Source organism: Urocitellus parryii, chromosome 1, assembly GCF_045843805.1.
Source record: "Urocitellus parryii isolate mUroPar1 chromosome 1, mUroPar1.hap1, whole genome shotgun sequence".
In the NCBI taxonomy this organism is placed as follows: Eukaryota; Metazoa; Chordata; class Mammalia; order Rodentia; family Sciuridae; genus Urocitellus; species Urocitellus parryii.
The window spans coordinates 154,173,083-154,200,736 of record NC_135531.1 but is presented as its reverse complement, the minus strand read 5'-3'; the positions used below and the strand labels follow the sequence as shown (position 1 = coordinate 154,200,736).

The 27,654-nt window shown below is 42.0% G+C and overlaps 1 protein-coding gene across 4 annotated transcripts in view; it reads right to left on the bottom strand.

Moving 5' to 3' along the window:
- Tenm2 (teneurin transmembrane protein 2) overlaps positions 1-27,654 on the bottom strand; it is an 881,534-nt gene that overhangs the window by 321,634 nt on the left and 532,246 nt on the right. For all 4 annotated transcript variants that reach the window (XM_026407438.2, XM_026407439.2, XM_026407440.2 and 1 more), the window contains exon 3: positions 16,324-16,533. In XM_026407438.2, coding sequence (XP_026263223.2) covers positions 16,324-16,533 — 210 coding nt within the window. The remainder of the gene's footprint in view (positions 1-16,323; positions 16,534-27,654) is intronic.

Below are 27,654 nucleotides of genomic sequence, written 5' to 3'. Positions count from 1 at the left end.
ATGCTATACCCTGTCATGTAGATTCTCCATACCATCTCTGCTGTGGTTCTACACCTTGACAACCAGGAGTGCTTGTTCTTGGTTATGCACCCCAGGAGGGTAAATCACTCATCTGTCTAGGGCCCTGTCCAAAGCCTTGTGTTAGTGGGACATGGAAATGTTTCCTGGAGTACCAGCCTGGTTTGATTCAGTGATCAAAACATGCAACTTTAGGCATGGAATGAGCTGGGTATAAATCTTCCAAAAATTTATAAGGAAGTATATTTAGCTTATAAGAATATATGTGCCACATTTTCTCCATTCTTAGAAATATATTTTTACATTTCATTCTCCTATAATCAAGAGCTTTGAGACTATCCTGTGTGTTTAATGTATGCTTTCTTTTTTTCCATCTCTGAAAGGTTGTAATTAAGTCCACAGTGTAATCAAGTCCCATCAATGCCATCTTAGAATAAAAAATATATCATATCTGTAGATTTCTGTGACACGTTCCTGTCGCAAAAGGATTGTGGCATCTGATAACAAAATAATACAAGGAAATACAAGTAGAATTTACTCAGCATAGGAAACTTCACTGTGTAAAAGTTGGAATCTTTTCCAAGGCAGGCTCCAGTCCAATTAAGCCCTAGAAGTTATTTTGAAAAAAAAAAAAGAAAAGGGAATCTCACATTGATCTTGTGCTTCAGTGAGGAAATGGGCAAGTTAGGGCTAGCAGAGCCCATCCATCCCTCAGGATGGGTCAGAACTCCTGAGGGTCAGAGAGAATGTCAGAAGGTTCCAGATGTGGCTCAAGTCCAAGGATGGACCTTTAGAAACAGCAGTGCCAAGTGCCCAAGACCCACTGGGCCTACCATGGGTTTCCAATCAAAGTGTGTGCATGGTCCACAGTTTTTGAGCACGGCCTTCAGAGCCAACAGCAAGGCAGTCTTCCATGTTGTTTTCTCTCATATCAAAAATAACAACAATAGCAAAAACTCACTGTGTTAGCACCAGCCTTCACAGATCAGAACAAAACCAGCTGCTTTTGGGTAGCTGCAGCTAAAACTCACCTAAACTTTCATGACTTGAGCTTTAATCCTCTTATCTATATGAACTTGTCAGGAAGCCCAGCCAGGAGAACACAGAAATCAAGAGTAATCGTGCAAAAGAACTGAAGAATTTTCCCATTACAATCTTACTTGGTAAATCAACTCATTAGTGAAAGTAGACATTAGACATTAGTGGAAATATTGTTGGAAAAAGGTACTGATCCCCTAAAGAGACACCCAGAGAATCATGATGAAGCTGTAAACAAATTTTGGGTATAAGTCCAAGGAGTCCAAGTTCTGTTAATTCAGGGTGTTGGAATAAATCAAGGATCTGAAATATGCTTATTTATCAATGGATTGATCAATCTATCAGTCTGCCTTCATGTAACACAAAATGAGCCAATGAATTGTGACCATGTAAATGAATCTCAAGTCCTATACAGCATTGTGTATCTGGGAGAAGATTATAAAAGGAGCCCTTCATAGTTGAAAGTTGAGACCATCAGACCAAATAGAGCCTGTTGGGAAGTCACTTGAATTTTCTGACCCTCAAATGACTTATCTGTTAAGTGGAGATAATAACACCCTTTAAATCCTTCCCACCATGTAGTTGTAGTGTATTTAAAGGGATGTAAATAGATAATGCACAAGATAATGTTTCCTCAGTGTGGAAATGGCACAGCAATGAGGAGATGATAATTAGTGACAATAGTGGAGAAATCTTCATCATTATCCTAATCATCGTCCAGGCCAACAAGCTGGATAACTGGAGTCACAGGTTCAAATACAACCGCAGCCAGGCAAATCACCTAAGTGGAAAAATCACACCCATCTAAAATGGGCAGCCTCCGCTTGACTTATCACTATTTGTGGTTACAATATATAATGCAGACAGGTATTTCTGGGTGTGTAGTTATTTTGAGAAAGATAGAATTAGGAATGTTTATATAAAACCTCTCACTTTTTGCAATGTTGCCATCTTAAAAAATAAGTAAATAAATAAATAACCAGAAGGATAAATTTAACAGCTTGAATGTCCAAAGCCAGATGTGTGCAACTGGAGACGAAGCACGTGAGAGTGTTCATTAATACCAAAGAAGGCTATATAAGTTAAGATGGTTATTATGGAATATCATCATTGTCACCATCATCACCAATCCAGAAAGGGCCACTAGTTTTAGCTTCCTATCTTTTGGGGAGGAAAAAAAATTATTTCTGAGTTTTTAAAAGAAAGGTGAAGCTGGGCATGGTGGTGGACACCTGTCGTTCCAGCTGCTCTTTTGAGGCTAGCCTGGGCAACATAGTGAGACTCCGTGTCTTAGGAAGAAAAAGTAAACAACGACAACAAAAAAATGCAAATACAGAAACGTGATCACAGCAGTGAAGGCGAGTAGAGTAAATGTCTTGTGTTTTGTTCTCACTCTTTGCTCAGAATCTTGACATTTTGAAGTTGAAAGAGATCTTCCCGGAACATCTGGACCCAATCCTCACAATGCTACAGAGGAAACAAAGAGGGCCCAAGAGGACAAGGGACTGCCCTGGTGACAGACAAGTTCTGGGAAGAATGAGGCTCCGGTGTTTCTCTGGCTCTCACCATCTCTGGGGCTCTTTCTTGCTTCACCATGATTTTCTTTCTTTGTCTCTCAGATCCTTTTTATCTTCTGAACTCTTTCAGCAATTTGAGATCAATAAAGAGAGGCAGAAAAGGCCACGTCTGCCCAATGCAATATGACTTTTTTCCCTCCCTGTGAATTATTTTCACACCAAATCTTGTCTCTTATATTCTAACCAGTTTTCAGGGTTCCTGAGAAGGTGCACGGGTTAGTGAAAGGGAAAAAAAAAAAAAAACACAGTATCTTAATATCTTAACTAGATGGTGTCCCATCCCATCTCTCTCCATTCTTTAAAGTAAATTGCTTGACTGGAGCTAGAGGACCCTAAGAAGAAACCACGGAGAAATAGGGGGAGTCACTGGTAAAGTTCACTGCTTATTCATGGCAACAAAGTCTCTGATGGAAATGGATCAAAGGCAACAGTGACTGCAGAAAGAGCAACATGTAAAGCACACCCTAAGCAGGCAGAGTGAAAGGGGGTGGGGAAGGGTGAGGCACCCCAGGGAGACGGAAAAGGTCATTGAGATGAAAATAACCTTGGGAGCTGAGAATGAGGGCTCCCTCACACAGACGGGAAGAAAACAGCATCCAATCAGACGGAACAGACTGAAATGCAGCTCCAGCCAAGTGTGAATGCCACCAAATGCATTGTGGAACTATTTGGGGAGCTGGCACCAGGGAAAGGCGTCCTGTCCCCCACCCTACAGTCCACTGTTGGACAGGGATGAGATTCAAAAACAGGGGCTGGAGAGACCGCAACTTACACAAACACCTCTTTGTAACCCCTCAGCGAGGGTGAAGGGTGGGAAAAGGGGATAGGAGGTAAATTGGGGGGGGGGGTCTTGCTCTACAGAGCACCGCTGTTCTGCTGAAGTGCTAAATAATAATTTTTTTTTCCCACAAAGGGATGCAAAGTCTGCCTTTGAAGTGGAAGGAGGGGAAAAACCCGATTGATCATTGCTTTTATTGTGAGCTTCCCATGGTTGAGTGTTCGCTGGTAGAATTGGTTTAACTCCAAGATGCTGTCTTAGAAACAATTATTGTTTTCCACTAAAATACAGCTCTAGCAGAAAACATGCATTTAAGTGATAACTGCCTAAATGCTTCAGTATCTAGGATGGGTTTGCCCCCTCATCTCTGGCTTTACAAGCACCAGGAAGGAATGAGGACAATAAAGAACAGAAATCATAAAACAAAAGATGTGATGGAAAATGATAAAAGAGAGGGTTGCGGCTGGCCCTGGGGGGATCCAAAGCAGGGCTGGGGCTAGAATTTTAAAGTATTACACAAAATAATTTTTCTACATTTGACTGGTCTATTTAGATTTTAGAGTTTCAATATCAGCTACCTTGGTTTCCTCTGCTTGCTTCTGGCTTTCTTTGCCACCAGTTTGCAGGGTTCCACCACCTAGAAACCCCTCCCTCATTCTTTCTCTCTCCTACTACAGAATCAGGGAAGCAGCCCGGGAGCCAGGGCTCATGCCTACTATTTTCTTGGACTGTTCTTTGGACATGGAAAGTACCCTCTGCCTACCTCCCCTTTACCTTTTGACTTCACACTGACTTGTTTGTTTATTTATCTAATATTAATTGTGCATCTGCTATGGGCTGTGCTCAATGCTAACTAAATGCAGAGAATGAAATGGACTATGGGAAGGTAGGCTTCTTGTCTTCAAAGAGCTTAAGTTTTAAAGGTTGAGTGCTGTGGATGGCATGGTGGGTTCAGTAGCTGAGGAGACCCTGGGAAGCTACATCTCCTAGCTCTATCCTGCTGAGTATTCAATTAGATACCGTTGTGGATTGAACTGTGTCCACAAAAGACAGGTTGAATTCCTAAGCCCTGGTACCTCTAAATAGGATCTTATTTGGATTTAGTGACCTGGTTGAAAGACTTAATTCAAATGAATCTATTCTGGATTAGAGTGAGCCCTGTGTCTAAGGACTGGTATTCTCGCCAGAAGAAAGAATTGGAGACCCACCAACATGCTCAGGGAGAGGAAGACCATGGCAAGAGGAAGGGAGGCACTGAAGCTGGGATAGCATACCAAGGAAGGCTAAGGATTGCAAAGAACCTCCCAAAACTCAGAGAGGCAAGGACAGATTCTTCCCTAGAGCCTTTGGAGGGAGCATGGTTTGGCCAAGACTTTGGTTGTAGACTTGTAGTCTCTAGAACTGTGAGAAAGTAACTCTCCATTGCTTGAAGCCACAGTTTGTCATACCACATTAGGGAAGCCCTAGGATGTACCAGAGGCACTAAGCCTGTGTATTTCCCTAGGCTGGTCCCCAACATTAGTGTTTCCCACTTATCAATGGAAGCAACTATCTCAGAGGCACCATCAACTCAGAGGAGAACTATTCTTTTGGATCCACTTCCTTCCCTTCCTAGGAGGATGGAAGATTACACAAGCACACTTCTTTGCTGATTATGCCTTATACTGCCTCTTCTGCTCCTTGTAAAAGTGATCAAGTTCACACCCTCAATCAGAGATGACCTCCAATCTAACATGGCGATGACCCAAGACAACAGGTCCACATCAAAGGAGCTCAGCAGGGCGCGCCCACCTTCTGCTGCCCTAGTTTGCTCCATTCTTTTTAAAGCTAGATCAACAGGGATCCCAAGCTCATCTCAACCTGCATCAGTTGCTAAGTGATTCAAAAAGACCAAAGAAATGACCCTTGTCTTTAAGTGGCGACAATTTAATGTTGACACATGTGACTTATATGCATGAAACACCAAGAGAATATTACAAATCAGGATGTAATGAGGTGCTAAATTGAATAAGGCAGACTATAAGAGTGTCTGCAATTTTGCAAAGGAAAGCTCTGGCTGGGCTCAGTTGGCTGAGAGAGCTCCAGGGGAAGATGGAACCTGTGCTTAGAGGGATCCAGGATGAATAATGAGGACAAAGAACTATCATGGCGTCTCCTCTGCTCTTACCCGTCCTTAGCCTGGGATTTGGGCTGTGCTGGGATAAAGAGCTAAAGCCCTAACCACTCCCCAGGGCTCCCTAATAAATAGCAGTGGTAGGCACCAATTTACAGATTCAGGAAAACTCCTCCAAGCATTTGACAATTCAGGTTCACTGCCCCTGATGTCACTGCAAACACATGATCAATACAAATTTGTTGAATGAAAATGTATTTGAGAATATTAAACAGTTGTCATTTGGGGTCCTAACATTGGTGTTAAGCATTTTTCATACCCAGTCTCTTGGACTTTCTTTTAAAATATTTTCTTTTCATTAAAAAAAAAATATGTGCACAGTTTAAAGAAGCAACTAGTTCTACGATGTTCTGTTCAGAAATAGCAATCTTTCCCCATCACCGCCAATTTCTTCCTTCCTAGCAGCAACCACATTTACCTTTTTTTAGCTGATTATTTTGGTATTTATCTCCAGTTCTATAAATAACATGCATCGCTGCTATTTCTTGTGCTTTCAATTTTAAGCATTATCTAGTAACTTCTCACTCCAGAAGGTGCAGAATATGAGCTTTTTCCCACTACCTGCCCAGTCCCCCCCCCACACACACACACTTTCCTTAACCAGTTCTCCTGACATAATGCAGAAATCGTCATCCCATGTTGTCAGTGCTAAGCCTTATAAATACTACTGAGACCTGAATCAAGTAGTAAATCATGACTACTTTTTACATCTTCAACATATTTTTCCAGTATTATCTTTTAAAAATGTACTTAAATTTCTGTAGGTTTATTTTTTTCTGGAGGCTTACCTCTAGAAGTCAAATCCTTGTACTGCTTATTAACTCTGCAACCCTCAATAAGTTACTGAACCTCTCTGAGGCACAGTTTTCCCATCTGTAAATGGGGATCATAATACCACCACTCACAGCATAATGGTGTCAATATCCTTCAGCAAAATACCTTGGATAAGGAGCATCTGTGGTCAAATTAAGTTTGTTAACATTTCAAGGAGGGAGAAGGTATACAATGGCAGACACCTTCAGTATGGAGTGTAAAAAAGGGGCTTGTATTAGGCATTTTTTAAAGAAACATGCTCACTCCTGCATCTGGGGCTGTCAGAGAGTGGAGATGACTCTCTGATTTGGTATCTCAATGCACTTTTCAGAAGACACTAAGAAAAGTTTGCTTGGTTAAAAAAAAAATGCAGTCACTCATGTTAGTCTGGGTAGGGGGAGGCTGCTTTATATTCCTGTGGTTTGGAAATGGTTCAAGGGCATCCCTAAGGGCTCATGTGTTGGGAGCTGGTGGGGACTAGTGGTTGGCCTCAGGATGCTCCTCCCCCTTGCGCTGCTTCCTGTCTTTCCATCTGTTCTTTCCCTGTCCCAAGTTCTGCCACCATGACACCATTCACTGTAAGGTGGTGCAGCCTGGGGGGCTCTGCCAGAACCCTTGCCATGCTCTTCAGATTTCAGTCTCCAAAACTCCAACTGAAATAAACCTCTTCAATTTGGCTGACCTTAGGTATTTCTTTACAGGACCAACAAAAGGAGTGATATGACAGTGACCTTGCTTTGGCTTATATTTAGGCAAAAATCACGAGGTGTTCTTGTTTTCAGTTGATCTCACCTCATCACAGTCAGAGTGGCCTTGTGCAATGTTGGTGCTCTGGAAGATGCTTTGTGTTCTCCAGAACACTGTGATCTGGCTGTGAGTGGCAGCCCAGCTCCTCCCAACATAAAAGCCTTGTTGTCAGTGTCAGGCTGGTTCCCAGAAACAAGGGCAGCTTCTGTCTTTCTTGTGGTGGAGGATTAAATGAGTTACCATTTGTAAAAATAGTTAGAACAATGGCACCCATAGACTAAGCCCTTGAAGGGATTGGCTTATGACACCCAAAGCATAGACACTGAAAGAAGAAAAAAAATAGAAAAGTTGGCCTACACCTACTTTAGATACTCTCCCGTGCCAAAGAACACCATCAACAAAATGGAAAGGCAACCCGTGGAACGGGACAGGATGTTTTCCAATCACCTATCTGTGAGCAACTGATCCCCCAGAATATGAAAAGAACCCCTTTAACTCAATGGGAACAACAGGAAGTAAACAAGCTGATTAAAAACTGGGCGAATGTCCTAAGCAGATCTCTCTCCCCAGAAGAGAGTCAATGGCTGAAAATGTGAAAGGGTGCAGTCAACGTAGGAAATGGTGTGGCAATTCCTTCAAAAGTTAAATGTAGAATTAGTCTATGTTTCAGAGATCTCACTACTGGGTATGTGTCCCCAAAACCCAAAGGAGACAGTCAAACAGATGTTTGTATATGAATGTTCACAGCAGCATTATTTATAAGGGCTGGAAAGGGGAACAACCCAAGTGTCCATTCATGGACAAGTGGATACACAAAGTGTGGTATGTCCATACAACAGAGTACAACCAGGCTTCCAAGGAAGGAGACTCTTGGTCCATGTTTCAACAAAGATGAGGCTGGAAGGCAGTACACTAAGTGAAATTAGCCAGTCATAAGGGACAAACATGGCATGTTTCCACTTATATGAGGTGACCGGGATGGTCAAATTCACAGAGACAGAAATGAAATGATGGTGGCCAGGAGTGAGGGGGAGGCAGCCCAGAAGGAGCTCCTAGTGAATGCATACTGAGTTTCTGTTGGGGAAGATAAAAACGTTCAGGATATGAGTGGTGGAGATGATCGTACAACAACGTCAAGGTTCTCAGTGCCCTAGAGCCCATAAAAATTGGGAAAATGGCAAATTTCATGTGAGCTGTATTTTACCACGAATTAACAGTGTTGGTGAAATTAAAAGATCTCATTACACAGTATATACATGAAATAAATTACCACTATACTCCATAAACATGTACCATGATGTGACAATTTAACAGAATAATTATAAAAAATTAATTATAAAAATCTTTAAAATCATAAGGCGGTAAATAATACCCAGCCCTCCCTTAACTCCAGCTTTCTAAACATCTTTACAAGATATTTAGATGCATCCGAATGTCTTAATAGTCATAACAACTTTAGGAGTTACAGATATAAATTACTCTTTTACAGATTAATATGAAATACAGTTTAAGTAAGTTGTTAAAGTTTACAGTGTTGGAAAGTACCTGAGCTATGATTTTGATTCAAGTCATACAGACTTCAATGTCCACGCTTTTAAGAATATAGGTTTTCTTAATTATTCTTTTAGGGTCAGTCTAAGAGATTTACCTTGGATGGGGGTCACAATGTGGGATGAAACTTCCCCTGGTAAAATAATATATCCTGTGTTTTAACAGAAAATGAAGACATTCCTAATAAGACAGGGCCATGTTTTAAAATGTCCACTGAATTGTATGTAATAAACTAGTTTGAATACAAGGTGGAATTTTTAAGAGGATTCAGGAGAAGCTGAAGTTCTGGGTAAAAATTTTTTAGGGCAGGAAACTGTTAAGATGTCATGTGTAGCTCCCAGTCCCTTTACGCCTAGGACATCTTTTTGTATGTACCAAGAAGCCAGGGACAGAGATGGAGAGGCAGAATGTACACAATGCCTATCGACCCTGGGATTTTTGTCAATATCAAGATTATTTGCTGAGGGGGAGCAGTTCTCTGCCGTCTGTCACTTTCAGGCTGCACATCTCCAAAGGAATTACCTGTCCATCTTGACTGTGTGCTCATTGGCACAGTGACAGTGGTTCCAACCCCAGCTAGGCTGGAAATTGCTAGACCTACATACTACACACATAGGTAGGTCTATGTGTGCACGTGTGTGTTGTGTGTGTTGCAAGAAAGGCACAGATGAAGGAAAAGGCCTGGTCTACTTGCTCCATTGCTGGGAAGCTGGCAGCATCCAAAGAGTCCTGAGAAGTATCCCAGTTCTTGAGGTGGGAGACTTTGTACAGGAGTTGGGTGAGGGTCTCTGGAAGCCCAGAACTTGTTGGTGGGGCTCTGCTTTCTCCCTCGCTGGGGTAGCCTTCAACAACTTCAACCCATGTCACAGGATCCCAAACCACTCTTGTCATTGTTTGGAGGTGAGGGGCAAGGATCTGTGTTGTGAGACTGTGTTGGGCTCTGTTTTAACAGTGGTCCAGGTGGTAGAGTAAGATGCCTGCTCTCCAACTCTGAGGCAGCCTGGAGGCACGAAACTTGTAACCACAGAACTCCCGAGCAAGGGAGAAGCTTAGAGATGGTTCAGGTTAATGGCCAGCCTTGACAGGTAGGGGGAACGGAGGCCTGGGAGGACCAATGACTTAGTCCTGATAAAACCCGCCAAAACCTATGTGATTCTGCAATCTGTATATGGGGTAAAAATGGGAGTTCATAATCCACTTGAATCAAATGTATGAAATATGATATGTCAAGAGCTTTGTAATGTTTAGAACAACTAATAATAAAAAATAAATAAAAATAAATAAAAATCAACATATTATATTCAGAAAAAAATAAAATAAAACCCGCCGTGAATCAGGGACGGAGTGTAGCACATTCATGGTCCTTAGCTACCAGCTTAGAGTTCTCCCATCACACTAATAATGCCTCCCAAACTTGTCAAATGACAAGACTCACCTGAAGGGAGGAGTGAAAACAGGATTCTTTGAGCTTTTCTGGAATTTCCTGAATCAGAATCTCTAGGGGAAGAGTCTGGAGATATGTGTGTTTGGGGAGGTAAAGGGTACTTTGTGATGTGTATTCAATATTTTTTTCAGCATTCAAAAATGATTCAAAACTGATACTCCATGGCCTTTAATATAATGCTTTGTCTAATCTATGGCTCAGTAAGCCACATGAATATTTAGAGGTTAATAGAGAGGAGGGGAGAAAAATCTCTGCAATTAGAATGCCTTTTGCAATTAGGGGTTGAAGCTTGTGTCCTTGGTTTTACAGCTTTGTGACTTTGGCTAGCTGCTTAATCTCTTGGTGCCACCGTTTTCTCATCTATAAAATGGGTATGATGATAACAGTGGCTGCAATGAGCTACAATGGGGATTCATTAAAAACAAATAAAGAAAAGTATATGTGTGCTTAGCATAATTACCTTCCATGAAAGGAGAAGATCCCTGAGCTGAGAGCCAAGTCTGGAGTGGCTCTGCATGGGGGCAAGAGTGAGGGGTGACTCTGTGGCTCCCACAGATTGGATTCATCACTGTGGACTGGGCCTACACCACCTGGTGGGCTGGGAACCCCTCCAGAGGAGAGGCAGCCTGGGCCAGACTGTTGCCTGGGGAGCAGGAAGAACTTACAGGTAGCTCTGAGCCTCTGACTCAGCCAACCAAGGGGCCTGGCAAAGAACCTGGAACCCAGAGGCTCACATGCACACAAAAATCCAAGTTGTGGGAGCAAATGATATTGGAATTTGCTTTCCTCTCCCTGACACAAAGACTGAAAACTGTGCTCTCTCCCAGTCAAGTCCAGTCCTCCAGGTCCCACCTCTGCCACCTGGGCTCCTCCTCAGCTTCCCCTGGTTGTTGGTATTGGCTTGGCCATTACTTGTCATGACATGTATTGAAAATGTAACAAACTTCGTCATTTAAAGATGAACTACTAAGAACCTGAAAGCAGGTGAAAAACAGGTATGTTCAATATACCTAGTAAACATATTCCCCTCTCTTGGGGCATTTAATTTGTCCTCTTCCCCTGGAATTCTTCAGTTTTCCACTTTTTTTCACATCATACATATTGAAAACTAGTAAATTAATAAAAGGAAGATGATTATTGGAGACGTTCATTCGCTCATTTATTCAAGAAATGCTCTCAGAGCATCTACTATGCGTCTGCCACCAGGGACACTGCAGTGGGAGTCTCTGAAGAATGGAGAGAAGCTAAGAGGACAAAGAATAGACTATGAAGAGCAGAATAAGAAGTTCAAGTGAGGAGCATGGGGAGAGGTGGGCTAAACAACCCCACCATGTACAATGACTTCTGGGATGCAAAAGCGAGAAGGAAATCATTAATATGCATAGTATTTGCTGCGAGCTTTTCAGGAAATCCCAAATTAAATCAAATTACAACGGGCATATCTACTTAGAAAACCAAGACAATTTATAACATGTAGAGAATTTCTTTCTCCAATCTAAGATATACACAGATAAAATTTTCATTAACTTATAAAACCTCCCCCTCTGTGGGGCTGTCTCCCTTTTTCATTCCATGTCCAGCCCCATGGGTAGCAGGAGGGGCACGAAGGAGACCATCCAGAAGAGGCACATTCACCTTCATGCCGGACCCTCAGTCCTCACCTCCACAGGACTATCAAGACAAATGTATAGCGTAGGCCATCAGCTCTGAGCCTCAGTCTTCTAACTCCCCTAATATGTAGTATGAGCAATGATATTGACCACTTATTACCTATAGGACATGCAGTTCCCAGGGTCCTTTAGTGAATTAAGGTTATCTATGGATCAAACCAAATTTTGTCCTTGGACTGTGTGTGTGTGTGTGTGTGTGTGTGTGTGGTGCTGGGGATCGAACCCAAGGCCTTGTGCATGCGAGGCAAGCACTCTACCAACTGAGCTATATCCTCAGCCCTGGACTGTGTAATTTTTGAGCATTCACAGAACTGTTTTTAAATGGAAAGTGCACTATGCCTTATAGAATACTTAGGGGAAGTAACAGGAAATCTGAGAGGAAGTTGTGTGTGTGTGTTGCTGAGAATGTAGTCACGGGGAGTGCACACATGACCTCCTTAATGAGAAGTTTCTTTCTGACATCATTGTGAAAATTTCCTTGAAGCAGTTGATCTGTTTTTATCTTTGAGTATTATGAATCTTGTTTATTATCTGTATCCTTTTTTCCTTTGGTTGCTAGGGAGCTTAGAATCAGGTTTTCTAAAAAATCTATCTTAAATAATGGAACAGGAATTTATGTGGATGAGTATGTATGTATCCTTTTTTTCACCAAGATTTTTCCTTTACCCTTCTTGTGTCATCTGATTACAGTTTAAGAAATTTCTTTTAAACAATTGTTTTCAACTGTCATAAATTATACAGGGTAGTGCAAGAAAATGAATGAATGAATGAATGAATGAATGACTAAAATTCTTGGGTTTTCTGATGCCAGATAAAAAGGACAATCACTAATTTAGGCAACTGAATTCCTGGACTAACTGTAGGCAGTTTGAGGCATGATGATTTTGTTGTACTATATTCATTTTAAATTAATCAAGTCTTTGCCTTTTTTAAAAAGGATAGGGGCAGCTTTAACATGCTCAGTAACAAACTAAAACTCTGGTTGGGACATCTTTTCCATGGAGGATCTATAGAAAGGGTCTTAGCAGAGGCATCCTGCTTACGTCTCTTGTGCAGCGTTGATGTTGCGAGTGAATTTAGACTTTATAGGAAAGGAAAACTCACCCTTCTATGGAGGAGAGGGAGGCTAATGCTTTCAGATTATAATGTGGCTGCTGGTATGTTTTATGCTGCATGCTGATAGCAGAGTACAAACTCTATTCTGATTTGAAAGGCAGTCTCATTCTTCCATCTGCAGGAACCTCCATTACACTGCTGCTGGGATCCAGATTTTTTCCCAGATGACTTATTTCATAGGATTTGAAATTATGCTTCTGTATACAAGAAACATCTTCAGAGCTAGCCTGCTCTGGCAGAAGGTCAGAACGAAGGTGATGCAGATGGGCCTCCTACTGGAGCTCAGCTACCTGGGAGCAAATGCTTGAGGGGGAGGAAAAGACCATTTTTTTTTTTTTTGCAAGTATCTCACTATCTGTACCTGGGCATCTGCTTGGTTGGTGTATATTGAGGTTAGCACATTTTGACTGCAGAGGTGATGAGGTTTTAGTACTGTCCACTAAAGAAGGCGCTACCGTCATAGAAAAAAGATGGTCAAATCATAAAGGTGCAACTTGGCTGTTACTTTCAGGTTGGGCAAAAGCATTCCAGTGCCTGTATTTTAGGTCCAGTTTGTCTCCAGAAAAGCATCTCCATGGGCAGGAAACATGTTCAGTGACTCTCCTAATAATGGGCTTCACCAATGTCAAATAATAACAACAAGAGGAGAGCAGGAAATAGATTTTACTGTCATGTATGAGCAGAATGTGCTAGAAGGTGTTTCATATCATCTAGGAAAAAGACAAAGACCAACTGCTACCTGATCTTCAGAATACAAGGTCATTGCCAAGGAATCAACTTAAAAACACTCTGTGTAATTAACCAGCTAAATGTAACACATGCAAACACATAGGTGCTTTGTTGATGCTTTGACATCTCCTGAAAAATTCAGCCCCTTTCATCAAACTCAATTCCAAACACTCAGGCACTAGCTCTGCACTCTGCATCTTCTATGTCAAACTCTATTTTCAATCCTTTATGTCAAATTTAAATTCATGGCAACTGCATTCCAATCTTGATAGAATCCCCAATTTGCCCTGGACCCCAAATCTATTCCACAAGAACACACGCACACACACACACACACGCACACACACATGCTCAAATTCGATTTGCTCTCATTTTAGCTAAGCCGGAGTCAAGAATTTTGAATGACTGTCGGTCGGCCAGAGTTCTCATGCCCATTTCATGTAAGTTCTTACTGAAAACAACGGTATTGAATAATTGGGTCTTTGCCCCTCTGTTGAAGAAATCATATCAGCAAGGTCTTGTTTGGCAAGAAAATGGACCTTCACATTTTTCTGTGGTATTTTCTCCTTATACTAAAGCTAAAATCACTATCAGCCTTAAGTGAACTGAACAAATTGGTGTCAGTGATGAAAAATGGATAAGTTTGACTCTGAACACACAGATCTGTTGTGTCCACCAAAATGAGGTCTTGATTAGGCATAAAGCCAACCAAAATACCCAATCAACAACTGGCAATCTTCTATACTGTCCAAAAGAAAAGAAGTCACTCACTGTGTTATCACAAAGAAAACATTCTAGATGGCCCAGAGATATGAACTGACCTCCCTTATGGAAATCATCTTTGCTTGGGTATCCATATATGCATAAAAGGATGTAGTTTTTAAAAGCTCATTTTCTCCTTAATAATTGTCTGTTTTTAAAAAGCTATCAGCAGGTGCACCTCATTTCGAAAGCCTCTTGTCCTTCATAATACAATATTCATCACGATTACATAGTATGAAATAAAAAGCAGCAAAACATAAGCGAGGGTAGTTCAATTAAATGCAACATAATCTCTGCAGCAAAAAAAAAAAAAGACTCTGTAGCTAAAATCAGGTTCCAATGAAAGAAAAAAGGGAATATATTTCCACATATTTTTAATTATATAGAATTTCCTCAAACATGATTTTTCATAATATATTCCATTAAGTTAACATCATATTTGAAGAAAGAGCATTTTCCGATTTCATTTTAAGCCTGATTTTGAGCAATTACAGTGTCATTGTTCCGCGGTAGAAAGGTTGAATTCATTTACTGTGTGGTTATGCTAGTTATGATTGATGTCTCTTCTCCAAATGATAAACCAATCACCCCAATGATGTAATGTCATTTTAAGAGTGCCATAATCACATTTCTCTCAAACTAGAAGCTCTGATGAGTTCTAATAAAGATTTATGGTAGATTAAAGGCCTTCATAATATCAACAATGGATTGCTCATTTGATGAGAGATTTGATTAGGTAATTTTTTTTTTTGAAAAAGAATATGAGTTTACTAAATATATCAGGCCTGGCTTTGAAGAAGGGCATGGGCCATCCTAAGTAGCAGTCCATCATTCCATCCACAAAATGAATCATCTTAAATGTGCTTAGGAGGTCCTTCCTAAATTGGAGAGGCTGAGGCCGGTGGTAGCGTATACTCATGTACAGAGCCAAAACACAATCTCACGGAGGACCATTTTTGGAGTGGAAAGCTTTCTATTCTTTACTATGGCATATGGTAGTGAACGTCATGAGAGTTTGATTGAGAAGACAATCCCAAGAGCAACTCACTTCTTCCAGTCTCTCTTTGGGCTATGGAAGAGCCCACTCTTGGTACGACCCACTCCTACTTTGATATGTTCATAGGAACATTTCACCAAAAGGAGAAACATCCATAAGCTCTAACTATAGCTGGTCCCAGAACAATTCCACCTCAGATTTTGTGACTTCGAATTAAATCGGGAGTCACAAAATCCTCCAAGTGGGGCAGAACCTTGTATCCAGTTCCTCTGCTCTTGTGAATGTGAAAACCCAAATGAGAACTATGGATTCTGAGCCAGTATTCACCATAGTACCACACGATCAGCTTGTTAAATTCCAGAGAAGTGGCACAAGCAGAGGGTCATAGGAGAGGTCACACCCCAAACACTTTGGACTTGGCAAGACATTCAGTATTCATGTCAAGGGAACACATTTTAATCGCAAAATCATCTAAAACAAGCAAGGAGGAAGAAGTCAGAAGTCAGCTATCAAAAAACAAGGAATCTGAGATGCACACAAACTGGGCATGTGAGGGCATCCAGGGTCAATCGGCTATGACCAGAATCACAGTAATACAAAATTCAATATTCCAGTGTCTCTCTGCACTTCACCTTGGAGACGAGCATGCTCTCACATGGAACCACGGGCAAATTCCTGCCGGCGAAGGAGGCCCGAAGCCTATCGGGATAAGGAAAGCCTCTTTGGCAATGACAACCTTCAACGAATGCATCTTGGAACTGTCATGCCACAGAATGACAAATGCATTTCACCTTGATGATCCCCACCCCACCTTCTCCACAGCCCTTGTTTCGTAGTTGTCATTTTGCTGGAGGATCAAGAATGTCACGCACAAAACAGCACACATCCAGACACCACACAGTTTCCTTACCACTGCCGGAGGCTTGCTGGGGCCCTGAGCATGCTCTGAGCAGGTATGAATTGGGGGAGAATTCCTCATCGGGGTTGGTGTCCATGATCTGATGGGAGGTGTTGCTGTCTAGCAATGGCATCTGGCAGCTAACTGGTGGAGGATTATGGGAGCTAGGCAGCTGAGCAGATGGGAGGAGGCTAGACGAGGATGTAGGTGGGATGGGACGACCTGGGAGAGAGGACAGAGGGGTCAAAGGTCAGCAATGAGTGTCATGAGAGCATCCCAAGAAAGTCACATTGAAACCAGCTCACAATACAAATATATATTATATATATATATATATATATATATTTTTTTTTAAATGAAATGCTCCAGATGCGTTTTATTAAAGGGTGGTTTGATGTTTCTCCAACAGTCCATATTCATTCCATAGATAGTTACATATTTCAGAAAAAGGCTATAACCCATCTACTCTTCATTGTCCCCACTCCTTCTCCATGGTGGCTGGAATGGCATCTCATAGACATGAGTGACACACCATTGCTCCCTGGCCTAGCACCCCCCAGTGGCTTCCCATTGACTACAGAATAAATCGGAAATCTTGTCTACGCTGGCTCACAGCTGTTTCTCCCACCTCACCTCAAATAGTGGCTAGCCACTCTTCACCTCACTCCACATTCTCCAGCCAGTGGGGACATCTTTATTTCTGTTGCTTGAACATGCCAAGTCATCCTACCTTCAGAGTCCTCCTGCTCCCTGTACCATCTATGTGGAACACACCGTCGCTGTCCCTGCCACCTGGCTAGTATTCACAAGCCTGCTTCTGTTCTTCACCAAACCTTCTACATGTGTCTTCCTGAGTGTTCCCAGCCTGCCTGCTCTGACCTCTCAGCCTGTTTCAGTTTCTCCGAAGCCCTTATCACAACCTGCAGGTAGGCATCATGTCCATGTTATTCAGCCCTGCCTCCCCAACAGCTTCCTAAAGAGGATCATCTGCTGAATATATGAACACATAAAATAAAGCAGGCTGAAACCAGATCCATTATCTTGGGGTAGAAGTGAAAAGGAGGTGAAAAGAGTGGCACATTTACATTCCCAAGAGTTGGCCAGTGCCCCCACTCTGCACCACGTGTGTTTTTTGGACACCGTGGGGGAAGGCCTATGAAGACAAGCACAGCCACCCCACACCATGAGGAGAAGCAGCCAGGTCGGGCAGAAAGTGGGCAGTGACTCAGAGCTCCCCTTGGGTTGAGAAGTTCTCCTCCCACATGGAAGGACCGCAGCTTCTCTTCCACAGGGCAGGGAGCTCCTGGCAGCCAAATTGCTGAGAGAAGCTCATCAGCATGCGTAGGTTCACCTACTTCACCCTTACATCTTGGGGTCTTTGCAATTGCTTGCCTGCTGGCTTGTTCATTTGGGAAGCTCAGGAAAATGAGCCAAGAAGAGCAGCCCATGAGATACGCCCTCAGGCTGGGAATGTACAGGGAAGGGCAGGATGTTGGGAAAGTGAACTGGAGAATCAGGTTAGTGTTTCAACTCAGTGTCTGAGCCTGAAGAAGTGCTGTTTTTGGAGGGAGAACTTACGTACAGGCACATCCAAATCATTACTAACCAGTAATCAGTATTGGTTACTGTTTTTATAACTGCATTTCCTGGTTGATTATTCAGCACATTAAATGCTAGTGGTGCATGATTTTGGTTCAATGAAATATATGTGCACTTTGCTAGATGCTGAGGATTCAAAAATAGGCGAGCCATCATCCTTGCCCTCAGGGAGCTCACAGTCTTGTGAGGGGACAGATGGGAAAAATATGTCATTTTAGCATCATATGATAAATAATAGGATGGTGGCAAGTTATGGTATGGTGTTGTGGGGACAGAGAAAATGGACATGGGCTCCAGCTGGGTGAGGTTGCGGTGGCAGGAAGAGTGTAAAGGCTTCTTACAAAAAGTGATGCCTGACCAAATCCCTGAAGAAGAAAAAGGGGATTTCTGGTGACAAAATAGAATGGACAATGGTATAGAGATACGGAACCACTAGCCTGTTACCCTTTCTGAGATGGAAGGTAAGATTCCCTTAAAATTCCAATGTAGGCCACCCCTGCCCAGTAACACAACAAAGATGAATCACCCCCCAAAGTAGATCAATAGAGAAATGAAGTTTGATTTGAAAAATTCAATTCACTCATAGCTGTTTGGGAGCAATATAAAACATGACACTTTTGCCAGGGGCTCTGGCAAAGGTAGCCCCAATACATTGGAGTTTCATCAGAATTATTCAGAGCTGAGTTGGAGTCAGTGCTAAGATTTAATCAATAATACCTTCTCCCATAGATCTTCTAACAATAACGACCATCATTAGTATTTCAACTGTGAACATGTCTTGTGCATGATGACTATGTGCCACTCAGTATGGTAGTTTCTTTACATTTCCACCTCACTTAATCCTCAGAATAATCCCATGAAGTTAGAATTAGTATATATTCCCATAGAAAGAGACGATAGCACATTCCCATTTTGCAGATGGGGAAACTGAGGCACAAAGAGATTAAATTGAGTGACAGGGGCGGGGAGTCAAACTTGGGCTTATGTTTTTCCAAAATTCACCCACCATTACTCCACAGAGTGTTTGTCTAAATAGCATGCTACCAGAAAAGGAAGAAAGTGACATAAAAGGAGAGAGATTTATGAGAGATCAGGTTTCCAGGTTCCCACCCCCAATCCCAAGGCATTCTTGAGATTTTAAGTAAGAAACATTTCTTTGAATAACCCTTCCTAGCAGTGATCATCTGACAGGGTTCAAGGTTTTTATTTATTTATTTATTTATTTATTTATTTTTTCAATTTTGTTATGAAGTTCAAAGTAGCTCCTTGGCCAGTCTCCACCTTCTTTCAGGCTCCTGCATGTGCTGGGCCCCTGACAGGTACTGTGAAGTCACTGTTGACGTCCACTTAGCAGCGAGGCACTAGTGGGAGCAGATTTTAAGTCACAATCAATAGACTTTAAAGTTTGTGCTATTGAGGCATATCTGAAACTGCATGTCGAAGAACAAGGATGGCTGGAAGCCAATTTTTAAATTCCTTTGAGGGACTGAGGTGGAACTGAAGTTCAAGTGCAATTTTCCAGGAGCTTGATATGATAGTTTCTGTGAAATCATTCTTTACATGAACTTTTTGAAATTTTGCTCAGCATGAATTCATTTCATATGGTACAAGACAGAAACGCTTTTTAATTTATACAAATACAGTCAAACGAAGAACAGACATGCCACAATGAGAGCCGGGACTGAGAACAGGCACCTGGAACTGCTGGAGTCTCGTTATTTCCCGGTCCCCGTTAATTCTGGGCCTTAGTGGCTCCTTCAGGGCCACTTACTGGGATCTACCATGATGGAAAATTCTGTCCCTAGGTTGCCTCCAATCCAGAGGGATGCTGATTTCTATTTGTTCTCTCATTTTTTAATTTTGTGCACATAGACTACATCCCCCACCTTCCTGACTACTCCAATTGTCAGAGACCATCTGTGTAGACATAAGAAGGTTTCAAAGTACAGGGGAGAAAGTTGGAACTTACGCAGGCTCACTTTGTGGACCATGGCTTACAGAAATACACAGTGTGGCATGGGCAGGTCAATAGGCCACATGTGCTATCCTACCTGGTTCCCACTTTATGTACTTCCAGAACCCCTTCAACCCCCAAACAATTTTGGAAGTTTCATTTTAAATAGGTAGAGTCCTCAGCAAATGCCCAGAAAACTAGCAACAGGAAACATGCAAAAGCAGCGACATGTCATTCATTAACTCATATGGTCTTGTGTGCACGTGTTTCCAAGAGCCCCATATGAATCAAAGACTCACCAATTATCTCTGAACCTGGATTGGCCACAACCTGAAACATGGGGATTCTAGTTCAAATTGTGCTAACTGGTCTGTTTCCAAATGAATGAAATATTGTGGTAGTTTTAACTCATGAAAAATTTTCTGATCAAAGGACCTAGACCCAGACACGGCATTCCATGCTAATTCTGATAGATGGTTGGGAATGCTGTGTTGAGAAGGATTCTGAAGATGCCTTCGATTCAATGGGAACAGAAACATCATCAGTCAGAAAACTCACAGACACAGTTGGGGAGAGAGAACCAACACATAGTGCCATCTGTCATCTACACTATGGGTCCTCACTCAGTCCATTTCAGTTATTCCTGAAAACTTCATCATGAACCATCTGATGTTGAAGTGGTGTTGCTCCCCCATTGTCTCCATTGGGTGCCATTAACTCCTTACTTGGATTTGAATTTGGAGCTCATTCCACAGGACTAAAGGGCCACAGTCTCTTCTCCTTCCCCCAAAGCATGAAATACCAATAGTGGAATTTCTGCTCTGGCCAAATTCTTTTAATATATTGTCAGAGAGCTTGATGGAGATCAACTCCCCAAATTCACTTAAAACAACTTGTTCTTTCTCGTTGAAAAGATCAATAGTAAGCAGATACTGAAGCATTCTATGTAGGCAATACAAAATTGATTTATGCAGTGATGGGGTGTCAGGATATTTGGTTGAGCAGAGACGAATGCTCAGAGAGTAAAACAAAACACAATAGGACAAAACCCAGAACCAGAAATACTGCCTCCAAATCGTAAGTGAGCCACCTGATTACCAGTTACGAACAGAGCATGATCTTGCCTTCCACAAAGGACTGAATTTATACTTCACAAATTTAATAATCACTTTTTTTTTACTAAGTGTGTACTAATTTTCCTCCTCATTTAATGGTAAAGAAGATGGGACTTTGATGACTACTTTCCCACACCTTCAGTTAGTAAATAGCAGAGTCGGGGTTGAGACCCGCGTGGTGTAACCCCAAAGCCCAAATTCTGGACTGTTCAATCTCTACTTCCCATATTGGACAAGAGTGGTTGCTAAAAAATGAACCAGATATAAATTCCAAACTCATTGGTCCTTTTGTGGAATGTACCACAGAGCCCCTGCCAGAGGGGGTAATTAATTAGAGGCAGAAGCTAGGTTCCTGGGAAACAGCAAAGTGAACACCTCCACAGAACAAGTGAATTGTAGGAGACAAGGACATTCTTGAGTCAAAAACTGAAATCCTTTGGGGCACCTTATGCTCAAGAACTTAATAAAAAATACAGCTTTGTGTTCAAGTTGAGTCTTCTACAGGTCTGTATTAACACAGGCAAACGGTTGGCTGGAGGCTTAAACATGCTCATATTTCCCAATTCTACATTACTTCAGATGTTGGACTAATGTATCCATTTTCCCCCCCAAACATTTGACTTTTTTTGTGAAACCTCTATTTTTTTGCATCTATTTTATTGGTGCACTATAGTTGTACATAATGGTAGAATTTATTATTACTGTAAATACATGCATACAACATAACAACAAAATTTGGCCAGTATCATTTCCCAGTATTTCCATTTTCCTTCTCTCCTCCCTATCCCTGGTCCTTTCCTCTATCTTCTGAACTCTCTTTGATTTTCATGACATCGCTGCTCCTCCCCAACCTTTCGCTTCCTATTTGCTCTCTAGCTTCTACATGTAAGAAAAAACATGTGAACCTTGACCTTCTGAATTTGGCTTATTTCGCTTAATATAAAGGGCTAAGGATACAGCCCAGTGGTACAGCACTTGCCTAACATGTGGAAAGCCCATGAGAAAACTTTATGAAGTAAATTGTATAGTACAATCCCATTTGAAGAAGTTAAAGAGTAAGAAACATTTATAGTATTTTTAGGTAATAAAAATACTCCTGGTATGAGAGATGTGGCCCTCCTTTTGTTTGCATCCAGTGGGATTTTTGGTTTTGGATGTGGTTCCACCTGCCACCAAATTTTATAAACATGCTATTCAGGAAAGTGTGTCAGATGGTTCAATTCTGCCTCATTCTGCACTTGGAGCTTGGGGAGGGCTGTGTGACAGGGCTTTCCATGAAGGTACAGCAGCCTTTGTTGGGGCACAGAGGCATGGAGCCCACTGCAGAGGCACAAGGCACCTTTCCCAGCAACTCTAGCCAGAAGCCCTGCCTCCTGCGGTCCTATTCTCCATCACTGGGAAGGTGGATGAAGCCACGGTGCAGCTGCTCAGCCTGTTTTGCTCCTTAAACACCAGCCTTGGTTATTTTATTTATGACCATCCACATGATCACAACACTGTCAGTTGCTCAGTGAGTACTGGGGACTCCCAAGGGGCAGGATTTGTACTGCCACAAACTACAAAGGACTCCTCTTAGACCTGAAGTGCAACAGGCCTTGCACTTCGGTCATCTGTTAGTTGGTTGCATCATGCCAACCAACCTATTCTCATTTCCTACTCTGCCCCTGAATCAAATACCTGGCTCCAGTGAATGTCATCACACAACTGCCTTTTGCAAATATTTATTTCTACTTTTGTGCTTCCCTTATTTCTGTCCTTGTATTATATAACCCATTCCTGAGTTTTGTCTGTTCTCCAAAGCCCAAGGGAGGGATGGAGATGGTACTTGCTTTGGAGCCAGGCAGAGCGAGCTTTGTCCTGTACTTTTACCTGTGAGTTCCAGCAACTTCGTTCACCCCTCTGATGATATGTGAAGAGTGGAGATATGACCTGTAAGGTCCGTGGAACTGTGCTTTACCCAACTAGGCACAAGGGACTGGATGGAGCTAAAGAGACTCGAAGATGATTGATTCCAGTTGGCTCACAAGCACCTACTGTGGATGCACTGTGCCACAGTTTCCTTTCTTTCTCCTGGAGGGTGATTCTGGGAGATGGTGAAGCTGGATTACCTGTAGCCATTTTGCTAATCCAGGGGAGGATCTGCCTGAGAATGGAGTCAGCAAGAAGCAGAGGTGTAAGATGAAGGGAGTAGCTCCTGAGGGCCCTCAGCCAGGCCTGGAACACCCCTGCCCTGGAATGTTTCAATATATGAATTAATTTATCCCCCAGCCTACCCTCTTTTGATTTTATTTAAAGCCTACTTGAGTTGTTTTCTTTCACTTAGAACCAGTATCATCCTGCCTAAAATGGATCGCCCAGCCCAAAGGGAAAAACGACTTGCTTGGCCTCCCAGTTACTTAGTAGAAGAACTAGAAACAGATTCCAGGCATTCTGCCTCCAAAATAAAATCTGCATGTTGTTAAAGCAGACTCCCTTCCGGTTAAATAAGGAGAAATCAAATAGGGGGCCCCAGAAAAATCATTTGCGGTGGGAAGTATCTGTTCTATTTATAAAAATATTGTGGGTATGAAAGAGTGAGGAAGAGACGCAGACAGGTACAGTCTACCCAGTGCCCATCAAGCATGTGCCATAGTTGTTTTTTAACCTCAGCATTGAAGAGAAACTCCAAGCAGCCTCCAACGATTACTGAGGCTTTATGTAACTACCCTCATTTAGTAGCACTCTTAAAATCTTTTCAAAAGAACAAAGATAGCAGTTTCGATCAAAACTGGAGGGTGAATAATATAGCATCTTAAAATGAAAATATAGATATGTATATATATATATTTATATTTTTTTATTTCTTATATTTACATCAATGTTACGTGTTTTTGTAGATGTTTCCTCCTGGTAGCAGGCTGCTAATACTTAATGCTAATTTTAGGCCAGATCAGGCATTCTCAGCTGGGGTACTTTTGCTCTTGGGGGAAAGTTGACAATGTCTGGAGATATTTTGTTGTAATGATGGTGGGGATGGAGAGTATGGTGTCACCAATATCTAGTGGGTGGAGGCCAGGGAGATTTTAAAACCTTACAATTCATGGGATGGTCTCCCACAACGGAAAATGGTTAACATGTCAATAATGCTGGGTTGGAGACACCATGGGTGAGCAGGTATGTGGGCTTGGATAGAATCCTTGGGACGTGGTCAATTTTTAAGCAGTTTTTTTTTCCCTCCTCAGTTGGTCATAATTGGATAGAAGTGAAAGATTTAGCTTAGCCATCTCGTCTCCCACTCACCCCATGGAAGTGTCAAGCAAATATATTTACATGACCACTGGGAATTGAAATTAGAGGTAAATTTTGCTTAAAAGAGTCCCTATCATCACTGAGTAAAGATGCAGTGTGCCTTCCTACAGAGGTAGGAGAACACTCTTTGAGTTGAGCAGCCTTTACAGAGGTGGGAGATTTGAGGGAGAATGTCCCCACAGTTTCAGGTAATTGACCCCCACCTAAGGAGTGTTCACTATGACCCCTTATGTCTTCTCAATGAGGCAATGTCCACCTACCTGGGTTTGTCCCGTTCCACATAACCCCATGTGAAGTTTTAATTGTTGCAGCAGTACACCTAATTGCCCTCTTCACTCATACTTCAGTGAACTCACTAAAGCCCAGTTAAGCATTTTCGTGAAAACAAATTGTTTTCAGATGGCCCTGGCAAAACTATCCTGCTTGCGCACCAGCTATTATACATAATTTATTGGAAGGGCGGTGTGCAGTTGGACGTGCCCCAGTTAAAGGGCTTCATGCAGGAACTCAAGCATGAACCGTCTTCACAGTTTGGGGCTCTGTGCGTTTGGGTGTCATTACTCTATCTCACCAACAGCTTGCATGTTTATATATCACATCTTCCTGGCAGCCTTGCACTTTGGAAGGTGTCAGATATATATCAGGCTGTAGATGGGGAGTAGAGCTTATTTTTGAAATAATATGGTTTTCATAATTTCCTAATGCCCGTCCTTGCACAATCATGAGGCGAGGTGCAGTGAATCCACACAGGCACCTCTTCTGAGGACTCGAAGCCTTACCTACAACAACACCATTGTTTACCAACAGGCAATGATTCACTCCTCAAATGCCTTCTGCAGAGTAATTCTGGAACTTGCCATGTGCACCTCACTTAGAGACATCTCCCAGAACCCCTAGGAGGAGATAGCCTTGCCATTTTGGTGGATCAGTGCCATTCAGCAGAACTTTCTGTGTGATGGGCATGATCCATGTTTGTGATAATCAGTCACATGGCTACCAAGCACTTGAAAAGTGATTAGTACCAATGAGGAACTAGACTTTTACTTTTATGGGATTTTAACTACTTAAATTTAAATAGCACACGGGGTTAGTGGCTACCATATTGGATAGTAGTCTAGGCACTGTTTTACTCTGGATCTTAAGGGTTCCCAAAGGCCCACATGTTAAAAAGTTGCTCCCAGCTTGATGCTGTTGAGAGGTGAAAGAACCCTTAGGGGACAGGGCCTACCAGGAGGTCTTTGGGACACTGGGGGTGTGTCCTTGAAGGGGATGGTGAGACTTCAGTCTCTGAATGTTTCTCTCCTTTGCTTCCTGGTTATGAGGTGAGTGGCTTTGCTCTGCCACGTGCTCCTCCCTCAACATGGGCCTCACCATGGGCTCAAGTCAATGAAACCAATCACTGATGGACTAAAACCTCCCAAACTGTGAGCCAAAATAAACTTTTTTTCTTTATAAGTGGATGATCTCGATTATTTGTTATAGCAGCAAAAGCTGTCCAACATGTTATGGTTCTGGGACCCTTCTCTCCTATGTCTCACCCCGTACAAAGCCAACATATCTCTGATTGCACAAATGTGTTCATGTCATGCTCCTTCTCTCAACTATCCCAAGACTTCTTCCTGCCTATGTAACATGGTTCTAACTTCTTCATGGTAATTACCTCTTGCCAGACTCCCTTGTTACCTACACATCTAACCACATCAAAGTGACTGTATATGGAATATATATCTTTCCCTCCTTATGTCTCTCCCTTCTGTCAACCTCCTGCTGAAAACCTCCTTAGGACTCTGTAACCACCTTTTTTTACATCTTTTCTGCTCACTTCACCTGCTTCTATCGTTGTTCGTGGTGTATGTCAGCTTGGAGATTTGTCTAAATGTTTGGCTCATTCACAAGTGACCTCGGGTAGAGATGTGGATCATACGTCTTTGTATCCTAGCACCCAGCACAGAGCTTGTACACAATAAACACGTGATTGGATGATGATAACAATTTGGTCCATGGATACATCTGGATATACATCAATGCTCTTGACATTGACCTCACTGTTGGGTGCTGTGTGGCTATGTTCGATTTCAGGTGCCTCTTAATGGGCAAGTATCTGATTTTAAATGTGTGTTGCTTTTATAATATCAAGAAGCTTAGACTATGAAATCATTACTTCATTTGGTGCTCAAACAAAGAATGGACAGTCTATAACAGGTTTGTAGAAAATACTATCGTATTTATTAAGAGAGAATATGTTACCTTCCAAGGTTGCACTTTTACAGGGTATTTTCATGGGTGGTGGTATGACCACATTTCTGTTCTTGGCTTGTCTTCGGACTTTAGAACTAACTCCAGTATTAGATATGATCTATTGTAATTATGAAAACTCCCTGCCCTGAGGAACTACAGGGAACAGTGACCCAGCTCCATCCAGGTGTAGAAGATGAAAGTTGTAAGTGTGTAGGCAAATTGGTTGCTCACTGAGCTAAGCTGCCCCTGTCCTGCAACATGCAGTGGACATACAGGGCTGTTTTCTTGACCTCCTAGAATCTACTTCACACTGTCACTGGCAAAAGGGGTTAGTTTGTGGGAAAAATTATGGAGGAAGATTTAAAAAAAAACTCAATGAACATGCTGCAACTTAATTTTCAAAGTCTCCTTTAGAACACTTATCTCCCATGATGCAAGGAATCTGTCTTATATATTTTTACATCTAGTTCTTGCAGTTTCTGGTACATGAAAATAACAGTATTGCCAATTACTAAGATTGATGATGGTCTCATGATATGCAGGGCATTATTTCCAAACCCTTTACATATATTTTTTGTATTTAATCTCAAGAAACTGTTGAGGCAGGTAATATTATCCATTTTAAAAACAAGCCTACTGACCTGCAGGGGTATAAGTTCATTGGGAGGAAGATTTTTAACTCAGGCATTCTGGCTGCAGAGCTCATACCACACAGGAAATGACAAGAGAATTGAATTAATCTTTGTAAAGACAAAGTAGCAATTGCTGGCAAGACAATGTGATGGACAGTGAGACCAATTTCAAGTTCAAATCTTGGTTCTACCACTAATGTGTTGGGGGACTCTGGTCAAGAGACTTCACTTTTCTGCGCTCAATGGTCTGATAAACAAAATGTGTAGAAACGTACTCCACTAGTTACTTCAAGTATTAACTAAGACATTTATGTAAACTTTCTGAAGTAAATGGTGAGAATTATTATCATGTGTAAAAAGGGTAAGAGATAGGTGCCCTTCTCCACTTCCAGGACCTTTTGAGGGTTAAATGATGGTGTATACAAAAGTACACTGCAAACTTTAAATTGTCCTACAAATGGCAATAGCTCTCATTGCTGTTATTGGAAGCATTTCTTTTCAAAGGCATTTTCAGCAG